Consider the following 21770-nt stretch of genomic DNA (forward strand, 5'->3'; position numbering starts at 1 on the left):
TGGGTATACACACTCTGAACCGGGATTATAGTTTTCGGGTATACACAGTTTGAACCTGGATTGCAGATTCTGGGTGATCACATTCTGAACTGGGATTACAGATTTGGGGTTTACACATTTTAAACCGTGATTACAGGTTCTGGGCACATTCTGAACCTGTGTTAATGTGGTATTGGGATTCCTGATCCATAAACCGAGGGTATGTGAAGGAAACAACGATGACTTAGTGAATGAGGCCATCATCCTGACAGTCGTTCATTTCTCTTGGCCATTTCGCTTCGGTCTTATTTTGTTGTTGCCCGTTGTGTTGGAGGCATCGTCTGTGGTAGCTTTTTGTACGTCGAAAGGTGCTGGAAGCTGGTCAGAAGACTGCAGAAGAGCGGGCAGACCTGACAGGAATGTGCTATTCGCTGTGGCACGGCTCTTGTGTTGCCCGGGTGAGAGGAAGCGTGTGTTATCACATCAGCGCACTTGCGTCGGGCTGGATGGTGGAGTAGGAGGCTTCCACAGCGTTCATTTCACGTTTGAAGCGTTTCGGTGCGCTTCGTCTTACGGAAGTGTCACCGAGGCAGTTGCTTTCGCCTGTGCACTTGCCCAACTCCAGTTCGGGCGGCTCTGAGGTGCCTTTTAGTCCAAGGGACTCGCGGTGGGCCCCTGCATTTCAGGCAGCGCGCCCATCCATCTCCATCACTCCGTGTGTTGGTGGTGGGGGGGGGGGGGGGAGAGGAGAGGCAGCGGCGTGGAGGATGGGGACCGCTGCCGGTGCCCAGACGGCACATTCGCCCAGGGGTGGAATGTAGCTTCCCACTCCCATCAGGAAAACCTGCAAGTCTGGAGGTAAGCGTTCGAGCGGGAGGCTGCACAAACGCCAGCGTTTTATGTAACCGAGATCATAAGTCGATACATTTGTCGCTGTGTTCCAGCAGACCTGGCCATGCTCAGGATTCACAGCAGCAGCCAGCAGTGCACAGCTGGAAATTCGGGGGGAATCATGGCCAGGGGAATGCACTGATGAAGGAGCCCCTTCCAACGTCGAGAGATACCAGGACAGGCTATGGCCCCTTGCTGAGCATATGCCTGATCTAAGATGTCCCAGTGAGAATCAGGTCTCACTCCGTGGGATGCTAGCCGTCTGACAAAGGTGCAGTCCGGTCTGGCAGTGCCCTGTGTTTGAATGAAATATGGGGGGCGATAGGTGTTTGGCTGTGATATACTTGCTGTATTGGATTGATAGAGGCTGAAACAGGGCAGCTTTGGTTTGGTTTAGGATATCAGATTTAATGATCATTAACCTCCCCCGCTACACACACACACCCATCCTCTCTCTCTCTGCTGGCTCCGAGTAGCGTCAGGTTGTAGGGAAGTCCCTCTCTGGGGTTAGGAGAGGTTTTTTTTTCTCACACACACAGGCTGTCACCGCAGTGAGGTTGTATTCGGACAAGTCTTTTACCACCCACCAGGATCGACTCTCACCCTTGGTCCAGCAGGAGATGGAGCTGGCTGTCCAGCAGAGTCCCAGCAACCACACAGCCCCATCGGGAGCTGCAGCGTGTTCTGGTTTTTAGTGAGTCAGGCAAGTAGGTCTCAAGCAGAGCATCTGGATAGTTAACTTAATACTAGAGAATACAGTGTGGACTGTTAAAACAAATCCAGTCTGTGTGTGTGGATAAAGGAACCAACCAGGTAACATTTTGTTTTGCTGTAATACAGTATATATTTAATGTTATTTAAAGCCACGCTGTGGATTATATAACATGATCTGCACAACTCGCCGTTATTTTGCAAGAAGGGAAGCAGTAGACTCGCTTTAAGGGGAGCAGAGAGCTGGGCTTATCTGCTTACTTTGGGCAATCTCTTTCCTTATTAAAAACTGACAAAATAAACATTGCATTTCGAATTCTCCCATCCTCCACACGTGTTTTTTTTTCTCTCTCTCTCAAATATCCTCGATCGCTGTGCTTATTTTTTAATGGCTAGTCAGATCTCTTGGCTTTTCCGATTGGTTGCATTGTCGTCAACCTCCCCCCCCCCCCCAAACAGCAATTTGCAACAAATTCACTTTGACAATGAAATCACTGTGTAGCTGTCAGAATGTACGTCAATACTTTGCAACCTAGTTCTATTCTGCAATGATGTTCCCAATGTATTTTTTTAAATTAATTTGAGTTGCAGTGTTTTGGGGGGTGGGAGGAGCTATGTGTGAATGAGCAGATAGTTAAGGCAAATCCAGATTGCATTTCAGGGTCTTCGGTGACAGCTGTCGTATTCATTCACTTCAGTTGAGCTCTTGTTTACCTCGGTCAAATTTAGCGACTGCGCCACCGCGCCTTCCCTAAATAGGACAAACACTCTCTCCTTTGGCTAGACGATGCTGGGGCGTTGTGGGGGTAGGGGGAAAGGGTCTAGGGGTGCTCTTATACTCCAGGCCCCTTTCATTATCACAACCGAGCATCTTGTATACCCCAGCCTGATAGCCAAGCGCCCCCTCCACACAGTGGCTCACTCAGTTATCATGCCTACGTGACCGTCTCAATTGCCCACTGCCCCTTGTGTGTGTGTGTCTCTCTCTTGCTTTCAATCTGCGGGGCCTGGTGAAGTTCCCACATTGAGCTATTCTCTGCACATTTTAATTTGCTCTGCTCTTTCAGTCACAGATTTGAACTGCTGGAGGTTTTAGTATGTTAATTTTTCAATTGATGGATTTTATGTGTTCATTGCCAACAGTTTATTGGGTTGGTTAATTTTGCTCAAGACGCCATTTAGCTTTGCTAAATCTGCAGGGTGGCTGCTGTTTGACCCTTTTTTTCCCTTGTAGGCCATTTCTACAGATTAAACAGCGATGCAGTGACGTTGTAAGGCAATGCTGTCTGCTGCTTGGGGAGGAGGGGGGGTTTCACATCACATTTGGGGATTGAACCCATGAGCTGATAGTGAGTGTTGATGCCTGCACCTCCTAATCACTATTGCACCATTTTAGATCGAGTTATTCTACTTAGTTACACAGAGTGCTGTAAATTTTAATGGAGCTACTCAGGCAGAACTATCCCACTCAACTGCAGTGTTTTGGCACTTGACAAGTAGCAGACAGTCTTTGGCATGCTTAGTCTCAACTACAGCATCTCCATGATGTATTTGAAAATATATGTTAGAGTCATAGAGTTTCTAACAGCACAGAAGGACATTTCAGCCCATCATGTCCATCAAGCATTTACTTATTCTAATGCCATTTTCCAGCATTTGGCTCTTAGCCGATTGTGCTTCGAGTGCTCATCTAAGTACTACTTAACGGTTTTGAGGGTTCCTGCCTCTCCCACTCTTTTAGGCAGCGAATTCCAGACAGCCACCTTGTGAAATCAATTTTTGCTCAAATCCCCTCTAAACCTTTTGCTCCTTAACTTAAAACTGTGTCCCCCACCCTCTTGGATGTGCTAGTTGTTACCTTGTCATTGGTAATGATGGTAATTGATGAAGAGCTTATGCCCCAAACTCTCCTGCTCTTCGGATGCTGCCTGACTTGCTGTGCTTTTCCAACGCCACACCTTTCGACTCTGAACACCAGCATCTGCAGTCCTCACTTTCTCCTCCGTGATATTGATAAGGCAGGGATTTCTTGCCCATCTTCACTTCCTCTTGAGAAGGTGAACTTCCTTGCACCGCTGCGGTCTGTATGATGATGGGATGCCCGTGCATCAGCTTTAAGAGAATTCCAAGGTTCTGATGCAGCAGCAGTGAAGGAACAGCAATGTATAGTTCAAGTCGGATGGCGTGCGACTTGCAGGGAGTTCACTATTCCCATGCATCACATGTCCTCCTTCTTGTTCAGGCAGACACACTTTGAAAGGGAAATTCTAGCTGCAGGCAGTGTGGAATTTGGCCTTTTTTAGGAGGATATTTGAACAATCTGTTAAAAATCGTCATTTGCAATGCTGTGGACACGTCTTTGAGGGGCAGCTGTGTCCCAACTCCCTGCAGCCCTGTGCAAAATGTCCCTGTTTACATGGCAGGGCCTGAATTGATCAAGTGTAGCTGTTTCTGTGTACCAGTTGAAATGAAAGTGCACATTGTCCAGTGCAGTAGTCCTGCCTCATTTATAGCACATTGTTGCCACGGAAATCTGGCCTGTTACTGGCAGAAGCATTGTGACAATAAATGCAGCATTAGAGCATGAATATTTATTAACAGAGCTAGCACACTAGGAGAAAGTGAGGACTGCAGATGCTGGAGATCAGAGCTGAAGAGTGTGGTGCTGGAAAAAACACAGCCAGTCAGGCAGCATCCGAGGAGCAGGAGAGTCGATGTTTTGAACATAAGCTGTTCATCAGGAGCTAGTGCACTGCATGAACATATAAACTGCTTTGAATTTTGACAAACACTTCCCATGAAATCTTTTTTTCCGTTTCCACCCTGAGTAGTGATCAGTTAAGATTTCAACTGCATAAGGAAGTTGCAATGATCAGAATTTCCCTCATTAATAAACTCTGAATTATACCAACTGATAATCATCTCCTTGCAACCACTGGTTCAGAAATGCAGGATACATAACAAAAGAAAACACTAACTTGATTGGATAGTTGTGAATAAGGAAAGAATGTCTGAATTTGGCTCATATTTATTCTTTGTTTAGCTTCCCGGTCCAACTTTTGCTCTTTAGCTGAGATTACTGTGGCCATTTGCTCCCAGGTTCTGCTAATGTTAGATCTAAGGGTGACTTTTAAGCCCTGGAGGAGCCTGAGGTGACTTCATTTCTAACAGTAACCCTTTGTCATTGTCCTTGCCTGTGCAGAGATCCCTGACCTCTGTTTGGCTCAGTGGGTGAAACCACATACTCTTGCTGTTAGAAACCCATTTCCCTCAGGTAGGACATGTGCCAAACTGTGCACAGCAGGAATAAGCATCTGTTTAGACAGCTCAGAAACCACACTGCACATTGTTTTTTGCATTTCCCTGTGAGCCTTTGCATGTTTTCTTAACTTTGTGATGGAGTGAAAGTTGACACATTGAGGGTTCCTTATTGGCGCATTGTCCAAAGAACACAGCTTAGCCATTTTGCTATTGCCAGACATTAATGCTTTCCTTTGCATATTTGTTTCAGATTGTGCAGCGGAGCCACCTTTGGCTTGGAAGATCGACTTTGATTCACAGAGGGCGTTGGGAGTGAACCTGTTTGCATGGCGTGGTTTAGGTTGCAGACGTTCATGTCGTTTTGCCTGCATTTGGGCCTCTTGGCAGTCATACTGCTGATGCAGCCTCCTCGTGTAGACGCGGATGCACCCGGCCCAACAAGTTCCCCAAAGCAAAACAAATCCTGCGTGGGCAGCTATGAATGCAAGCAAGGTGTCATATTGCCAATATGGTACCCAGAAGACCCGTCCCTGGGCGATAAGATTGCCCGGGTGATAGTTTATTTTGTGGCGCTGATCTACATGTTCTTGGGGGTCTCCATTATCGCCGATCGCTTTATGGCATCGATCGAAGTGATTACATCGCAGGAGAAGGAAATCACCATTAATAAGCCGAACGGAGAGACGTCCACCACCCTGGTTCGCATCTGGAACGACACCGTGTCCAACCTGACCCTCATGGCTCTGGGCTCGTCGGCTCCGGAAATCATGCTCTCCCTGATCGAGGTGTGCGGCCACGGGTTTAAAGCGGGCGATCTGGGCCCCAGCACGATCGTGGGCAGCGCCGCCTTCAACATGTTCATCATCATCGCCATCTGTGTGTACGCTATTCCCGACGGCGAGAGCCGCAGGATCAAGCACCTGCGCGTGTTCTTCGTCACGGCGGCCTGGAGCATCTTCGCCTACATCTGGCTGTACATGATCCTCGCCGTCATCTCGCCGGGCGTGGTGCAGGTCTGGGAGGGGCTGGTCACCTTCCTCTTCTTCCCGGTCTGCGTGCTGCTCGCGTGGACGGCAGACCGCCGCCTGCTCTTCTACAAGTACCTGCACAAGCGGTACCGCACCAGCAAGAGCAGGGGCCTGGTCATCGAGACCGAGGGGGAGCCGCCCAAAGGCATCGAGCTGGACGGCAAGCTGGTGAACTCGCACGTCCTCGACGGCGTGCTGGTGGGCCTGGAGGGGAAGGAGGTGGACGAGTCCCGCAAGGAGATGATCCGCATCCTCAAGGAGCTGAAGCAGAAGCACCCCGAGAAAGAGCTGGACCAGCTGGTGGAGATGGCCAACTACCACGCGCTGTCCCACCAGCAGAAGAGCCGGGCCTTCTACCGCATCCAGGCCACCCGCATGATGACCGGGGCGGGCAACATCCTCAAGAAGCACGCCGCCGAGCAGGCCAAGAGGAGCGCCAGCCTGCACGAAGTCAGGGCGGACACACCCGAAGACCTGTGCTCCCAGGTCTACTTCGAGCCGTGCGCCTACCAGTGCCTGGAGAACTGCGGGGCCGTCTCGCTGACCGTGGTGCGCAAAGGGGGCGACACCTCCAGGACCCTGGTGGTGGACTACAAGACGGAGGACGGCTCGGCCAACGCGGGCGCCGACTACGAGTTCAGCGAGGGCACGGTCGTCTTCAAGCCGGGCGAAACGCAGAAGGAGATCACCGTCGGCATCATCGACGACGACATCTTTGAGGAGGACGAGCACTTCTTCGTGCGCCTGAACAACATCAGAGTGCTGGAGCTGGAAGGTGCCCTGGAGCCGAATAACGTGCCCTACCCCAAAGCTTTAATCGTCTCCCCACTGATTGCAACGGTGACTATTTTAGATGATGACCACGCTGGGATCTTCACCTTTGAGAGTGATGTGGTCCATGTGAGTGAGAGCATCGGTGTGATGGAGGTGAAAGTGCTAAGAACATCTGGGGCACGCGGGACAGTCATTGTGCCCTTTAGAACAATAGAAGGGACGGCTAAAGGAGGCGGAGAAGACTTTGAGGACACTTATGGAGAACTGGAATTTAAAAATGACGAGACTCTGTAAGTAGTGTTCTTCTCTTTTCTCCTTGAATGTCTGTGTTGATGTGTAGTTGGAAAAGAAACTATTAAATATCTATTTTGTTCAGAGTGCAGATTTTATGGCTATGCTCGGTTAGGATAAAAGAACCAACCACTGCAACTTTGGGAAATGCTTTGCTTATAAGCCATGTTGTGATTTAGTATTGCCACAAAAATGATAGCTTATATTTATACTCGAATCCGTTAACTTCATCCCTGGAGAGTTAGAAACGTCACAACACAATTGCCTGAATTTCAGCCCCATCTGAGGATTCCTTAAAAGAAAGTACAAGATTTGCAAAATATTATTGTATATAATTGGGCATTAACTGGCTCAGACGTTGTTTCACAAGTGTTGGCTTGCTGAGTATCAAAGATTGCAATGAAACCAAGGCCACTAGTTTAGGTACGATATTGCTTATATATTTGAATGTTGTTCAGCTGGTGGAATTCAGGACAACTTTTTCAACTAGATTGTGAGTCAGTCTGCAACCTCCCCTCTTTATATTTATGGCCATGAATACTACGTGTGGCCAAATCTCTCCCTAGGATCAAGTGCTGGAATCTGCTGATGACTGAGTAGCAGCCTGATTGCTCTTTCAGGATGTGGATCAAATCTCTAGTAAATAATCACAATCACATTCCTGCTGTTGTTTGTGTGTGTGTGTTGTATACAAGATCCTTCTGTATCAATAGATAAATCAGCATAATTCAATAGATTTAAAGACTTGAAGTTCAATGTAGTTGCAGTCATAACCACTTCATGTACAACTATCTGTAATCTTTTATGCTTATTTAAAACTTCATTTGACTGAAGCAGTTACCATCTACAAAAAGAGGATCACCCCAGCATTAACTTGGTCAGTTTTTGGCAAATGTGCCCTTTGGGGAATGATTCCCATACTGGATACTTGGGCACTCAGAGTGCGATGGTTATTCTAGTCCAGCATTAATCACCTGCAGTAAGAGCCTGCAGTGACCAACAACCAGTTGTGCCTCAGCCTATTGTGTTCCCCTTGCTGCTGCTGTAATTACTTCAAGGTACTTGAAACTCTGTTTAAATTAGGCGAAGTTCAATCAGTTGTAACCAAGCAGGATGCACCTGCGTGGCTTAAATCCATAGCTGGTCTTCCGTACCAAAAGAAGATCAAAACAGGAAAGAAACCAATTCGAAAGAAAGACCAAAAGCATTAAATCAGGTGTTTGAAGGAAGGCCTATTTCAGGGCAATCCTTCTCTTGATGCTTGAGAATGTCCAGACCCAGTCATGAACTAATTTCAATCGATCACGCTGCATGGCTGCGCTGATTCTTGGACGAGTTTATGTTCATGGGATAATGTTTTGGAAGTTTACGTGGAAACCTGTGCCAACTTTGCATACAGTTGAGGAACATAAATTGGCCAAGTTAGCTATTCAATAAGATTATCACTGATCTGGTTTCCCTGTAGCCATGCAGCCCCTTGTTTACCTTAGCTTGCTCTGCCTTAAAAATATTCAAGCACTCCTCCTCTCTCACCTTTTCGAGGTCAAAAAGCACACAACACCGGGCTATAGTCCAACAGGTTTATTTCAAACTGCAAGCTTTCTGAGCCCCGCTCCTACCTCAGGGACCTTGTGAGGGGGAATACATTGGACACAGAATTTGTAAGTAAAAGATCAAAGGGTCATACAACTTATGCCAATGTATTGAACAAACCAAATGGCTATTAAGTTTTTAATCAGTTAGAATGGAGATGCAGGCTTGGATCGATTAATATGTAAATCACAGAATTTCTTTCAAGTTACTGCCTTAAGATAACTTCAGGTTTTATCAGAATAAAGGTGACACTTCAGGTCAGACAATATACTTTAGGTGTGAGGCCACGTTTGTACCTTTTTGGGAAGAGAGTTCCAAAATCCCAGGTCCCTTTACGAGAAAAACAATCTCCTTCTCTTGTCTTATTTCAAACAATGATCCTTAAATCTCTAGCAAGGGAAAGTACCTTTTCTATATACACCCTTGTCAACCAAGCCTTTCTTACTCTTCCAACTCCCCAGACACGAGCCTAACCTATTCAAACTTTTATTTCAAACCTGCCCATCTCGTTGTGAAAACTGTGTCCCCCTGCTGATTGTACCTCTGAGTGGTACTCATAGGCTATGGGAAAAGTATCGTTAAAAAAAGATGGACAACTCTATGGTTATAATGTTTAGATGAAGTGATCAGAGAATTTGAACGTAAATTGTTTTGTAATCCTCAGGATTTATATTAAATCTCCATTTATATTAAATATACAAGTTTATTAATCTCAGAAGTATTGCCTCATAATCAAGCTTCCATAGTGAGCTTGGACTAGCAGCTCCTGGGTGTGTGTCCCCCCTCAGGGGGGCAGTAGATGTCTTTAGGCAGTGCTTTCCTCTTTATTGTGTAATGGCAGGTTTTCAGGGATGTGACATGTTCTCCCCCCTACACCCACATTGGAGTTCATGTGCTTCCAAATGTAATCGCCTGTCAGGCCAACATGCTGTTACTCACCTTCTCAATGCTCCTCCAAACCACAGGCTGCTTCTCTCCCATTCTTGCTGCACAACTGTAACGTAGTCCCAGACAGGAACAACCTGCGATCAGTGGAGAAATGAGAGGTGGTGCAGGAACGTGAACACCCGGACTCCGTTGGGTGCTGATAGCCCATCTGCTGTCTGAGAGGGAGAGGAAGGAGGCGGCTGGACCTTCAAGTCAGTCTGCTACTGGGAGGGATATGCCCTGACTGGCCAAGACCAACAGCCTGGTGGTACCATCTCACCAAGCAGAGGATGGAGGCTCAGTGAAGTTGGGGAGAGGGGCTACCGAGTGAAATTTTTTAACAAAAGTGCCAACTGACCCATAACATGTAATTAGAATGGCTTAGGTAATGTGTTGTCATTAGAGAGGTCAAGTTACCTCTGAAATTGCTTGTAGAAAAAAGGTTGGCAAATATGAATTGGGGTACACAGTCCAAACAGTTTGGGAATCATTAGTCTTGCATGTGTTTCTGTGCTTCTCAGTTGCTGCTGTTACTTACGTGGAGTCAGAGGGCAAGGCAGAGCAGCACTAGTTTAACGATGTTGCGTTAGAGCTGGAGGCAGGAGGAGTGTTTCCACAGACCTTCTGCCTGCTACCCCTTTGAAAGGGGGGACTCCATCTGGAGTGCACTCCTTGCAATCCATTCCTCTCACAGCTGATTAATGAAGAGACTTCCATACCACTGAGAAAAATAGGACCGGCGAGTGATTCTGCTCTCAGTTGCTTGTCCTGCTGTCTCCTTAACAAATAACTTGATGTTTCCAGGAAGTGTTCATACAGGGATCATACCTATAAATAGCTTTTGCTGAATTAAATACTGAAATGAATTAAGTGATGAATTGAATCAAAGACTATTCAAACATGCTAAGTGATAGGTATCGTAAATATTTAATTGCAATTATTCCTCATTGAAATGACGGTCACATTCTGATGCATGGTCATGTGGTTAGTGTACATATCAGAAAGCAAGCTGTGCAGACGGCTCAGTACATTGACTCTGATGAATCAATTGATGTGCTGCGTGGTTCTATTGCAGTAATATTGAATGTTGTTAGCTGTCTGATCATAGTTTCATGAAATTCTGAATATCTTATTTTCAGATCAGCAATGTTATAAGCAATTTATTTACATGGGGAGGATCTGTTTAAAGCTTTTTTGAATCCAAGAAATGAGTTCCTTGTTCAAGCAGTTGAAAATCTCAGCTGTTCAATACTGAGTAGCATTTTAAAATGATGGTTTCATTATTCTGGGTATTCTAAATGTCATGATAACTTAAAGCAGGCCTGTGTGATATTGGTTTTTACAGGAAGATTATACACCAGACTTAAAGATATGTTCAACTATTCACTGTATGTAACAGCATGGTGTGAGATTTAATTAATACCTTTGTGAACGTTTAAAGAAAAGAGCCACATGTGAATAGAAGAAGAGTTTTATTTGCAGTACAGATCCTGAGTTAATAATGTCTAACCATTCTGCGCTAACTCACTCCTCTATGAATGGAAATTAAAAGGATGCAAAAACTGAAATTTGTGAATTGACAGTAAAAACAATATTTGTAGCTGTCAACGTACACACAAGTAAAAAAGAAGTGGAAGTTTTTGAACGAGATTTTAGATTTTGTAAATACATTTGAATTTATCCAGAGGTTCAGATTGTATTCAGTGCCCAAAACGTTTCTTTTGGCAGTGCTGGTGGGACATTATTTTTCCGTTAAAATAGGAGACTCCTTGGAGCTGGCTCCTCCTGGAGCTCTCCACAATCTACATTATTGTGATAGTGCATTATATTTAAAATATTGCCTGAAGACATTGCTTGAGGGATTATTGAAAAAGCAATTTATTTCAAGTTTTCGTGGACAAACCGAGAGTAGTTTCTTGAAAGAGATTCCCTGTGGGCGTTGGAATTCTTTTTGGTGAAGGTCGTCCTAGAAATCACATGACTGGTGCCAACTGCTTTCTTTGCATTAATCCTACTAGGGTAGGTCTTGAACATTGACTGGCTTGGAGATGTACTTGTAACAAACCTAAGGGATGGGTGAATAAAGAAGGGGAGACCGCTCAAATCTCCCCACCCGTGAGCTTGACAACTTGTGGTATCCCTCCGGGAACAGGAATCTCTTGGGAAACTTCATCTGGGGTCTGGTCATGACAAGTAGCTGATCTGCTATCAAAGCAAACTTCGATTCAGACCCCATTCAAAGGCGGGTCATCCTTCAGTAGCCACTTTAAACTGTGAGTCAAACTGTGAACTCAGAATCTCCACAGAAATGACTGTAGCGTTTAAAAGGTGGTCAGGTATTCATAACTGCATCATTATAGCTCTTGGGGAAATGTCAACGAGAGATCCATTGAAACTCCGTGAACAGATGCGAATGGATTTTTTTTCAAACCTGCACCAGATGGCTTGTCACTCAACATGGTCCAAAAGGGACCTTTTTAAAATTAGCACTAATGCCTCCAGCCTTTTCTTTCAATATTTAAAGGGTGGAGCATTTAAGAAACTTAATATTACGGTACTCAAACTGAGCTTGTATACTTTTCAAGAATGTCCATCATAGAATCAGAGAACCCCCTATAGTGTGGAAGCAGGCCATTTGGTCCATATAGTCCGCACCAATTGTCTGAAAAGCATCCCATCCAGACACCCCCCCCCCCCCACCCCCCCCACCCCCCCAAGCCACCAACTCTATCACTGTAGCCTTGCATTTCCCAATGCTAATCAACCTAGCCAGAGTCAGAAGTCACATGACGCCAAGTAATGGTCCAACAGATTTATTTGAAATCACAAGCTTTCAGAGTGCTGTTCCTTTGTCAGGTGAAGCCAGCACATCCCTGAACACTATGGGCAATTTAGCATGGCCAATCCACCTAACCTGCACATCCCTGAACACTATGGGCAATTTAACATGGCTAATACACCTAACCTGCACATCCCTGAACACTACGGGCAATTTAACATGGCCAATTCACCTAACCTGCACATCCCTGAACACCATGGGCAATTTAACATGGCCAATCCACCTAACCAGCACATCCCTGAACACTATGGGCAATTTAACATGGCTAATACGCCTAATCTGCACATCCCTGAACACTATGGGCAATTTACCATGGCCAATCCACCTAACCTGCACATCCCTGAACACTACGGGCAATTTAACATGGCTAATTCACCTAACCAGCACATCCCTGAACATTACGAGCAATTTAGCATGGCCAAACCACCCAACCTGCACATCCCTGAACACTATGGGCAATTTAGCATGGCCAAACCACCTAACCTGGACATCTCTGAACACTATGGGCAATTTAGCGTGGCCAAACCACCTAACCTGCACATCCCTGAACACCATGGGCAATTTAACATGGCTAAACCACCTAACCAGCACATCCCTTAACACTATGGGCAATTTAACATGGCTAAACCACCTAACCAGCACATCCCTTAACACCATGGGCAATTTAACATGGCCAATACACCTAACCAGCACATCCCTGAACACTATGGGCAATTTAACATGGCCAAGCCACATAACCTGCACATCTCTGGACTGTGGGAGGAAACTGAAGCACCCAGAGGAAACCTACACAGACACAGGGAGAATGTGCAAACTCCATGCAGACAGTCACCCGTGGGTGCCGCCCCTATATAACAAGGGCTCACCTGGGATCAATTTGTGATTCCCACAATGTTGGGCTAGGCCCTTGTAACAGCCAGAATGGTTGCCACCCAACTTGTGCCTGCTGGCAAAAAATTGAAATATTGGAGCTGTGACAGGATTTCCACCTTCCATTCCACTCTGCCATTTTTAAAGATCTGTTGAGTCTTTCTGACTCCACAGAAGGAACTTGGTCTCTCACCTTTTGACATGTGGAAGCATTTAATAACATAGGAACACCTGCATCTTCTTAGCCAACAGTCATAATTTCACTTAACTTCTATTCTGAACTGAGGTGATTTCCCCAGTTAGTGTTATCCATCTGAATGCAGTTAAATGTTAACAAAAGTACAATTAACAACACACTTACTGCTGCCATTTCTGATCCTGCCCAGTATCCCATGGTCAAGGTGGTAGTGCCGGCACGGTGGGCTGTCCACTTCAGTCCGGATGCATTCTTTTTTCCTCTCTCCTTTTTGGCTATATTTCTTTCTCTTCTTCTTTTCTTCATCTTTCTAATGTCATGGGGGGACTGGAGCAGTGTGGTGGTGACTGGAGCAGGGATTCCTGGCTTCATAGACCTGAGGCTTGGATTCCAGGAATTGGCGGTGAGGTGTCGGCTGTAGCGATGGCAGAGCAGGGACTCCTGGCTGTGGTAGACCTGGAGCAGAGAGCTTGCAGAGACCTTGCATAAGTTCTGGAGCCACTTTTGGGACCCTGACCGATGAAGATGGACTGTATTTAAGTGTTTTATTTTTATTCTTTGATACCTCAGTTGGTGTACCTCAGCCTTTTCTACCTCAATTGCACTGGATTGTGGCAACAGAACATTTTTCACTGGATCTCCCTAGATACATGTGACAATAAATCATTCATTCATTCATGTAAATATTTTGGGTGAACTTCTGCACAGTGTATGATGAAATAGTTGGCTTACCTGAGTATGAAGATGAGGGGGGAATTTCACAGAGGCACAGGCCTTCCTGGTTTTAAAATCAGAGGCTCCCTCCTGTGGTGATTGTAATGAGGTCAGCTAAGTGGACCTTACAGACTATGAGTTCTCTGATTAGGGCTGTTAATCTGATCCAATCAGGGAGCCCTGGCCGACAGAAATAAACAAGAGTGTCAGAGGTTCTGCTCACTTTGAGAACTGGCTCTGAGGAAGTTGGATCAGTGTCAAAGACTTTCCACATGTAAATGAAGGGTGACTTGGTGACGGGATACCGGCCTCTGTGGAGTTTTTTCACCTACTCCTCTGCCGACATCTCAAACAAGATTGGATATCTTTTCACCAATTAAATAAATGTACCATAAAACATAACCTGTTGTGTTGTTATGTCTTGCCTATGTGAAGCCACTTCCAAAGGTTATGGGACAGAACTCAGCTGCATGGTTGCTAATATTCTAGGAGGTTTCTCTCCTCCTCCTGCTCATTTTTGGTCATTAAAATCGCCAGATTTTTAATCTGAATTTGTCCTAGTTTTACAATTATAAAAACTTTTTAATCGTGATAATTTTAAGTTCTTCTTTTCACGTTTTTGGCCCACCTTGCATTTTAATTCAAGTGACGGTAATATGTTGACATTGTGAATTGCTTCCCCAAGCCTCCAAGCACCAAACTCTGTCACTCACACTCAGTGAGAAATATGTTAACAGGTTGTTCAGCTGCTATCTCTGGGCTTGCATTGTAATATTGGACATGGGGTCAGCAATCTACCACATTACCAAGTCGTTTGGCCCTTTTAGTTTTTTAAATCTATACTTTTTCCCTGGCATAATGCTGGCCAACCAGTGATGCCCATGTCCTGAGAGTGAATAAAAGTAAAAAAAAAAGTATTTTTTGAACAACTGTATTGATGCATTGATAAGGTGTGAAGCTGCAATTTCAATGTGGGGTGTTGCATTTTGGTGAAGTGAATCAGGGCAGGATATATGCGCTTAATGGTAGGGTCTTGCTAAAGAGAGAGACCTTCAGGTACAGGTTCATAGTTCCTTGAAAATGGAATCTCAAGTAGACAGGATAGTAAAGAAGACGTTTGGTACGCTTGGCCTTTATTGGTCAGTGCATTGAGTACAGGAGTAGGGATATAATTTTGCGACTGCATAGGACATTGGTTAGGCGACTTTTGAAATATTGTATTCAATTCTGGTCTCCCTGCTATAGGAAGGATATTGTTAAACTTGAAAGGGTATATGAATAGGAACGGTTTTGAGGGATAATGGCCAAATACTGGCAATGGGACTAGATTAATTTAGGATATCTGGTCGGCATGGGCGAGTTGGACCAAAGGATCTGTCTCTGTGCTTTATAATTTTCTGACTTTATAATCTAGAGGCAGATGAAAAAAAAAGGATTTACTTGACTAGAATCCTCTGCTTTGAAAGAAGCATTCTTATCCATTGGGAACATTATGGTGGATAAGTTGCACCTTACTATATCATGGATGATGTTGTTCTAGAATAGCCAATAACAGGTTAGATTAGATTCCCTACAGTGTGGAAACAGGCCCTTCGGCCCAACAAGTCCACACCGACCCTCCGAAGAGTAACCCACCCAGAATAATTTCCCTCTGACTAATGTGCCTATATTGATTTTGAATACTTTTAGCTGATAGATCTTCTGTCACATACACGGTGCAAGAACTGACCCTCGACAATTGCCACAGTAAAGAGCTTTCTCGCTGAATCACTTATCCCAGGAACTAAACCTATAGAGTCCCATCCATAACAGCATGCCTTTTTCAACATGAGTCTAGTTTTGGATGTCCAAATAAAATAACTTGATGGCTACTATATTCCAATATGGTCCAAGGCATAAAATGACAAAATCAGGGTTGGATCATAAACACCTACACACATATATATCAAAGATAAAAATAATGGGTGACAATTGCAACAAGTTGTTGAGTTAGAAGATCTGCAATGATAAGAGCTGACACATGCTGCACTTCTGTTATGACTTTCTCTTTTTATAGTTTGCTATTATTGTATAAATGCATGGAATCAAATATCTTTCTCACTGCCATATTTTTCACACTGTGCTTGAAATGGTGTAATCTGTGTGTTAGACTGGAAATGCCAGAAAAAAGACATCGTCAAGAATGTTTGGATTTACAACATGTCAAATTGGACATATTGAAGCAGGTATAATCATAGAAAACAAAGAAAAATGGTACTTAATTTTCGAATGCCTTTCTTGCTGTCTTTCTTCCCTTGCTATGAAGTGACCAGATGTCATTCCCTGGTTAGATGCTACAGTAGCAATATGTGAGGTTTATTTAACTTCTTTCTTGAGATGTAGATGCCACTGGTGAATTGACATTTGTAGCCCATTCCTAATTGTTTTGTGACCATGTTACTGTGGATTTGGAGACATATGTAGGCCAGAGCAAGTAAGGATTGCAGATTTCCTTCAAGGACATTCATGACCCCCAACGTTAGTTTTATCCATCAATCATTAGTTCCATTGTCACTATTACTGAGATTGTGGACTGAGCGACATAGGCGATGGTGAAATTTGTGGCAGGAACTGATGAGAAGTCCAGCAAGGTCAAGCTTGACATTGTTAAAAGCCACACAACACCAGGTTATAGTCTAACAGGTTTATTTGGAAGTACAAGCTTTCACATCACTGCTCCTTTGTCAGGTAGCTAGCCATTGGAAACATTTTGCTGCATCTCTTATGCCTTGGTCAGAAACAGAGTGGACTAGCTGTACAAATGCAATGGCTACAAAAGCAGGCCAGAGTCTAGGAATCTGCAATGAGTAACTAACCTCTTCATTCCTTAAAGCCTGCCTACAAGGTACAGCTCAGGAATTTATGGAATACTCCCCACTTGCCTGGATGAGTACAGCTCCAACAACAATCAACAAGCTTGACACCATCCAGGACAAAGCAGTCCATACGATTGGCACATCATCAACACACAATCACACCCTCTACAATGCTCAGTAGTAGCAACGCATACTATCTGCAAGATGCATTGAAGAAATTCACCAAGACTTGTTGGCTCTATGAGCAAGACCATCTGGAAGGACAAAGGCAACAGGTACATGGGAAAAGCACCGCTTGCAAGTTCCCCTTCAAGTTATTCACGCTCCTGATTTGGAAATATATCGCCATTCATTCAGTGTCACTGGGTCAAAATCCTGGAACTGCCCCCTTACTGGCACTGTGGGTGTACCTACTGCGAATGAATTGCCCCCTTACTTGCACTGTGGGTGTACCTACTGCGAATGAACTGCCCCCTTACTGGCACTGTGGGTGTACCTACTGCGAATGAACTGCTGTATGCCCTGATGGCAGCTCTGCGAAATGTAATTAGAAATTCTGACCCAGGCAGCAATGCCCAAATCTCCTGAATCAATAAAGATAAAATCATTCAGCAATTGTGAGGCCGATGGTAAATACATTTAAAAATGGCCACTTGTATGTGATTGGGGAAAGGGAGAGCTAATATCTCTGAGGGAAAACATACATAAAGTGCTGAAGAACAGATCACTGAGCTCCTGACTGGCTTCTTCTCAAAATGGCTCTGTGTACCTTTTAACACTGTTCTGTGAACTGTCAAAACTAAACATAGTGTGAAAATGTACAAGGTAATGAAAAGTAAATAATAAACATTCACTGTAATTTTGCCACGGACCAATTTTCCATTGCCAGCTGTGACAAACGGTTTGCACCTGAAACATTAATCTGACATTTCTGTTTTCACAAATGCCGATATACCTGCTGTGTGTGCCCAAGATGTCTTTCAGGATTTTTTTTTAGATACTCAAGATTTGCATTTTATTTCACAGCTCTTTCATGCCTGGTTAGTTAGTGGGCAAGTGCACGCCTTCCCATATTGCCTGCAATCCCGAGGTGGTGTTCTTGCACCCATTTGAGTGAATAGTGGACCAGTTGTGCCTTTAATACCTTAAAGGGGCACTATCAGAAAAAAAAAGAAGTTAAAAGCAAATGTAAAATATAACTTTGGAATATCATTGTGGGTGGATTCATGCACTCCAACCTCTGCTGTTGGAGGGATTGTAGGGCTGAGATTCCTGATGGAGGTTTTGGGAGCTGACACCAGTGTGAAATTCTGTCTGAGCAGAGGTATGCTCTGGTGGGAGTCCATCACATACTCGAGCTATTTCTAGTGTTGTTGTGGGTGAGCACTATCGTTTTATGTTAGTGAAAGGTGTTGACTACAAGCTGAACACCCACTGACACATGACTAGAGTTCTATTGGCATCATCAAATGAAAAGACCATGTGGCAGACTTTGAGCAGGTCCTGGTAAATGACAGGCAACAACACAGATAAGGAATCACAAAGAACTCTCCAATCGAACAACAGGATGTGTGTGTGAATCATAATTCAGGCAGGGAACCTGTGGGAAGAAACACATATCAGGACACTCTATCCAGGAGAGGTTTAACATAAAATATTTTTGCAGGTTCTAAAGGCAGAACGTTGCCACATGAAACGTCGTAATGGACCTTAATCTTACTCCAGTTAGTGTCAGTGGATATTAATTCCAGTAGGCAGGCACATAGATACACTCAATTGACATGGCATTTATAAAATTATCCACTCTGCTCATGATATTCCTGCGCTCAAAAAACAGATTGGATGGTCCTCAAAAAAGCATTTGTGAATTTGAATAATTCCAATGACCTTTGTTTTAGATTTTTCTCCTGTTTTATATTAGTTAATCAGGTCATAGAACAAGAAGGTGCAGCTTGAGGCATCATTAATGAAAGACCACCATGCCGACCTCAGTCACTTTTGAATCACTTGGAAGCACTTGGGGGAATGATGTGTTAAAGGGAAAAACAGGGTTAGCCAAAGCTTGCTGTAAGAGATTTAGAAAAAGCTGACCCAAAGATCACAATGGACTTGATGTTGATCCACCCTTTGCATGCAAAGCAATTACTAATTACTGACGTGCCTCTACATGTCCTTCATCATTCAGAGCCTCATAGACTCTGCTATAGAATCATAGGAAATTACAGCTCAGAAAGAGCCCATCAACCTGTGCTTGCTTTTTGGAAGAGCAGCTGTCCTCAGTTCAACATCCCCACACTTTGTTCATAGCTGTGTGTAAGTTCTACATTCTCAGATAGCTGTTCAAATCCCTTTTAACAATGTATGGACTCTGCTGTCCAACCATGTTTTCAGTTTGACTGTCCCAGATCCCAACAACGATAAATTTCTCCCCGTTTTCCCTCCAGATCTTTCTACAAGTATATTTTGGATCTGTGGTTATTAGACCACTCACTGGAGGGAATCGCTTTTATCTCCTCACTTTTACCAAAATCTCTTAGTTATCAGGAAAGCTTTGTTTGTTCACTTCAGAACGCCTCTTAACAGGCCTAACTACTCTTTATATCTGAGGTACCTCGATCCTGGTAACATTCTGGTAAATGTATGGACCCTTTCTAAAGCCTTTACATCATTCCCGAAATGTGTTACCCAGAATTGTCCATAATATTCCGGGTGTGGCCTCTACAGTGAATTGTAAATTTCCAGCCTGCTTTCTTCATATTTACTGCCATTATTATTTATATATTATTTATTCTTCCGAGTAGCCTGCATGTTTTTTAAAACACCACCTTAGCATTTTGGCTTGGCATCTTTCCAGAGTTTTGCATGTAGACATCAAAGTTTTCATCAATACTTCACAAATATGCGAGTTATAGAAGATAGGAGTAGGACTCGGCCACTTGACTCCTGCTCCACCATTCAATATGATCATCGAGCTCAGTATCCTAATCCTACCCTCCACCCATATCCCTTGATCCCTTTAGCCACGAGAGCTATATCTGCCTTCTTCTTGAAAACGCATAATGCTTTGGTCTCAATCACTTGAAGTGGCCGTGAATTCCACAGGCTCACCACTCTATGGGTGAAGAAATTTCTTCTCACCTCAATTCTAAAAGATTTATCCCTTATCCTTAATCTATTACCCCTAGTTCTGGACTCTCCCATCATCAGGATCTTCATTCCTGCATCCAACCAGTGTAGTCCTGTTAGAATATTATTGGTTTCTGAGATCGACCCCCCCCCCCGCCTCCAATTCTTCTCAACTCCAATGGATACAATCCTAACCCACTCACCTGCTCCTTGTACACCAATCCTGCCATCCAGGAATCAATTAGTTATACATTTGCTGCATTCTGTTTATAGCAAGTACATCCTTTTTCAGATAAGGAGACCAAAACTGCGCACAATATTCCAGGCATGGCCTCACCAATGCCCTGTAAAATTGCTGCGAGACATCCCTGCTCCTATACTCGAATCCTTCGCTATGAAGGCTAACATACATTTTGTTATCTTTACTGCCTACTGCACCGGTGTGCCTACTTTTAGCAGCTGAATAACCTATAGTCTTTCCATATTAATGTTCTGAACTTTGTTTGCCATACCCCTAACCATTTCACTGTACTGTCTATATCATCTTGAAGCCTGTCTGTCCCCACTATGATATATCATTTTGTCACATATTCCATACTGCCTACAAGTTTTGTTCTGGGTCATTTTGAAAAATTGGAAGTGGCTCTGCATCGTTAAGTTCAAACATTTGAGAAAAAATAGCACTTGCATCTGTTCAATATGGAAGTTGTTTGTATTTTTATATTTTGCGATAAGTATCTGTAAACAAGCTAATTAAAACAGAGTACTGTGGATAGAATCATAGAATCCCTACAGTGTGGAAACATTAGGCCCAACAAATCCATACTGACCCTCTGAAGAGTAACCCACCCAGACTCATTCCCCTGACTAATGCACCTAAACTACACATCCTTGAACACTATGGGCAATTTAACATGGCCAATTCACCCAACCTGCACATCTTTGGTTGCTGGAAATCTGAAACAAACGCAGATATTGCTGGAGAAATTCAGCATGTCTGGCAGCATCTGTGGAGAGAGAAACAGAGTTAATGTTTTGAGTCTGGTGTGACTCTTGTACAAATCTGACACCACTGGTACAACAAAGCTGTGGTTAAAGCAGGTTTTGGTAGCTGAGGGGCAGCCTTAAGCTAGTTAATCATCATCATAGAATCCCTACTGTGTGGAAACGGGCCATTTAGCACAATAAGTCCACACCAACCCTCCAAAGAGTAACTCACCCAGACCCATTCCCCTGCCCTATTAGTCTACATTTACCCCTGACTAATTCACCAAACCTGCACATCCCTGAACTCTATGGGCAATTTACCATGGCCAGTCCACCTAACCTGCACATCTTTGGACTGTGGGAGGAAACTGAAGCACCCGGAGGAAACCCACACAGACACAGAGTGAATGTGCAAACTCCACACAGTCACCCAAGGCTGGAATTGAACCCTGGTCCTTGGTACTGTGAGGCAGCAGTGCTAACCACTGAGCCACCATGCTGCCCTCTAAGTATAAAATAGTTGGGGCAGGGCAGTTGGTTGTCTGAGCTATGGTAGGAAGGGAAACCTTGCATTGCAAAATATTCTGGTCCATATCTCTGATGTGGACTGTGGCAGCTCACCATCACCTTCTCCATGGCATTGGGGGGTGGGCAATAACGCACTGGCCTCACCAATGATACCCAAATTAAAAAAAAAGCCCACCAACCCAAATATACAAATATGAAAT

The 21770-nt window shown here is 44.3% G+C and overlaps 1 protein-coding gene across 4 annotated transcripts in view; it reads left to right on the forward strand.

Annotated features, from left to right (window-relative positions):
- Nucleotides 1-311: 311 nt before the first annotated feature.
- Nucleotides 312-21770, forward strand: part of slc8a3 (solute carrier family 8 member 3) — a 503015-nt gene continuing 481556 nt past the window's right edge. For 2 of the 4 annotated variants that reach the window (XM_043698121.1, XM_043698124.1), the window contains exons 1-2: nt 715-837; nt 5093-6934. In XM_043698121.1, coding sequence (XP_043554056.1) covers nt 5169-6934 — 1766 coding nt within the window. In that variant the 5' untranslated portion in view covers nt 715-837; nt 5093-5168. Of the gene's footprint in view, nt 438-714; nt 838-1394; nt 1684-5092; nt 6935-21770 lie in introns of those variants that run through there. The other 2 variants (XM_043698123.1, XM_043698122.1) reach the window with 2 other exon arrangements.

This window comes from Chiloscyllium plagiosum, chromosome 10 (genome assembly GCF_004010195.1).
Source record: "Chiloscyllium plagiosum isolate BGI_BamShark_2017 chromosome 10, ASM401019v2, whole genome shotgun sequence".
Classification (NCBI taxonomy): Eukaryota; Metazoa; Chordata; class Chondrichthyes; order Orectolobiformes; family Hemiscylliidae; genus Chiloscyllium; species Chiloscyllium plagiosum.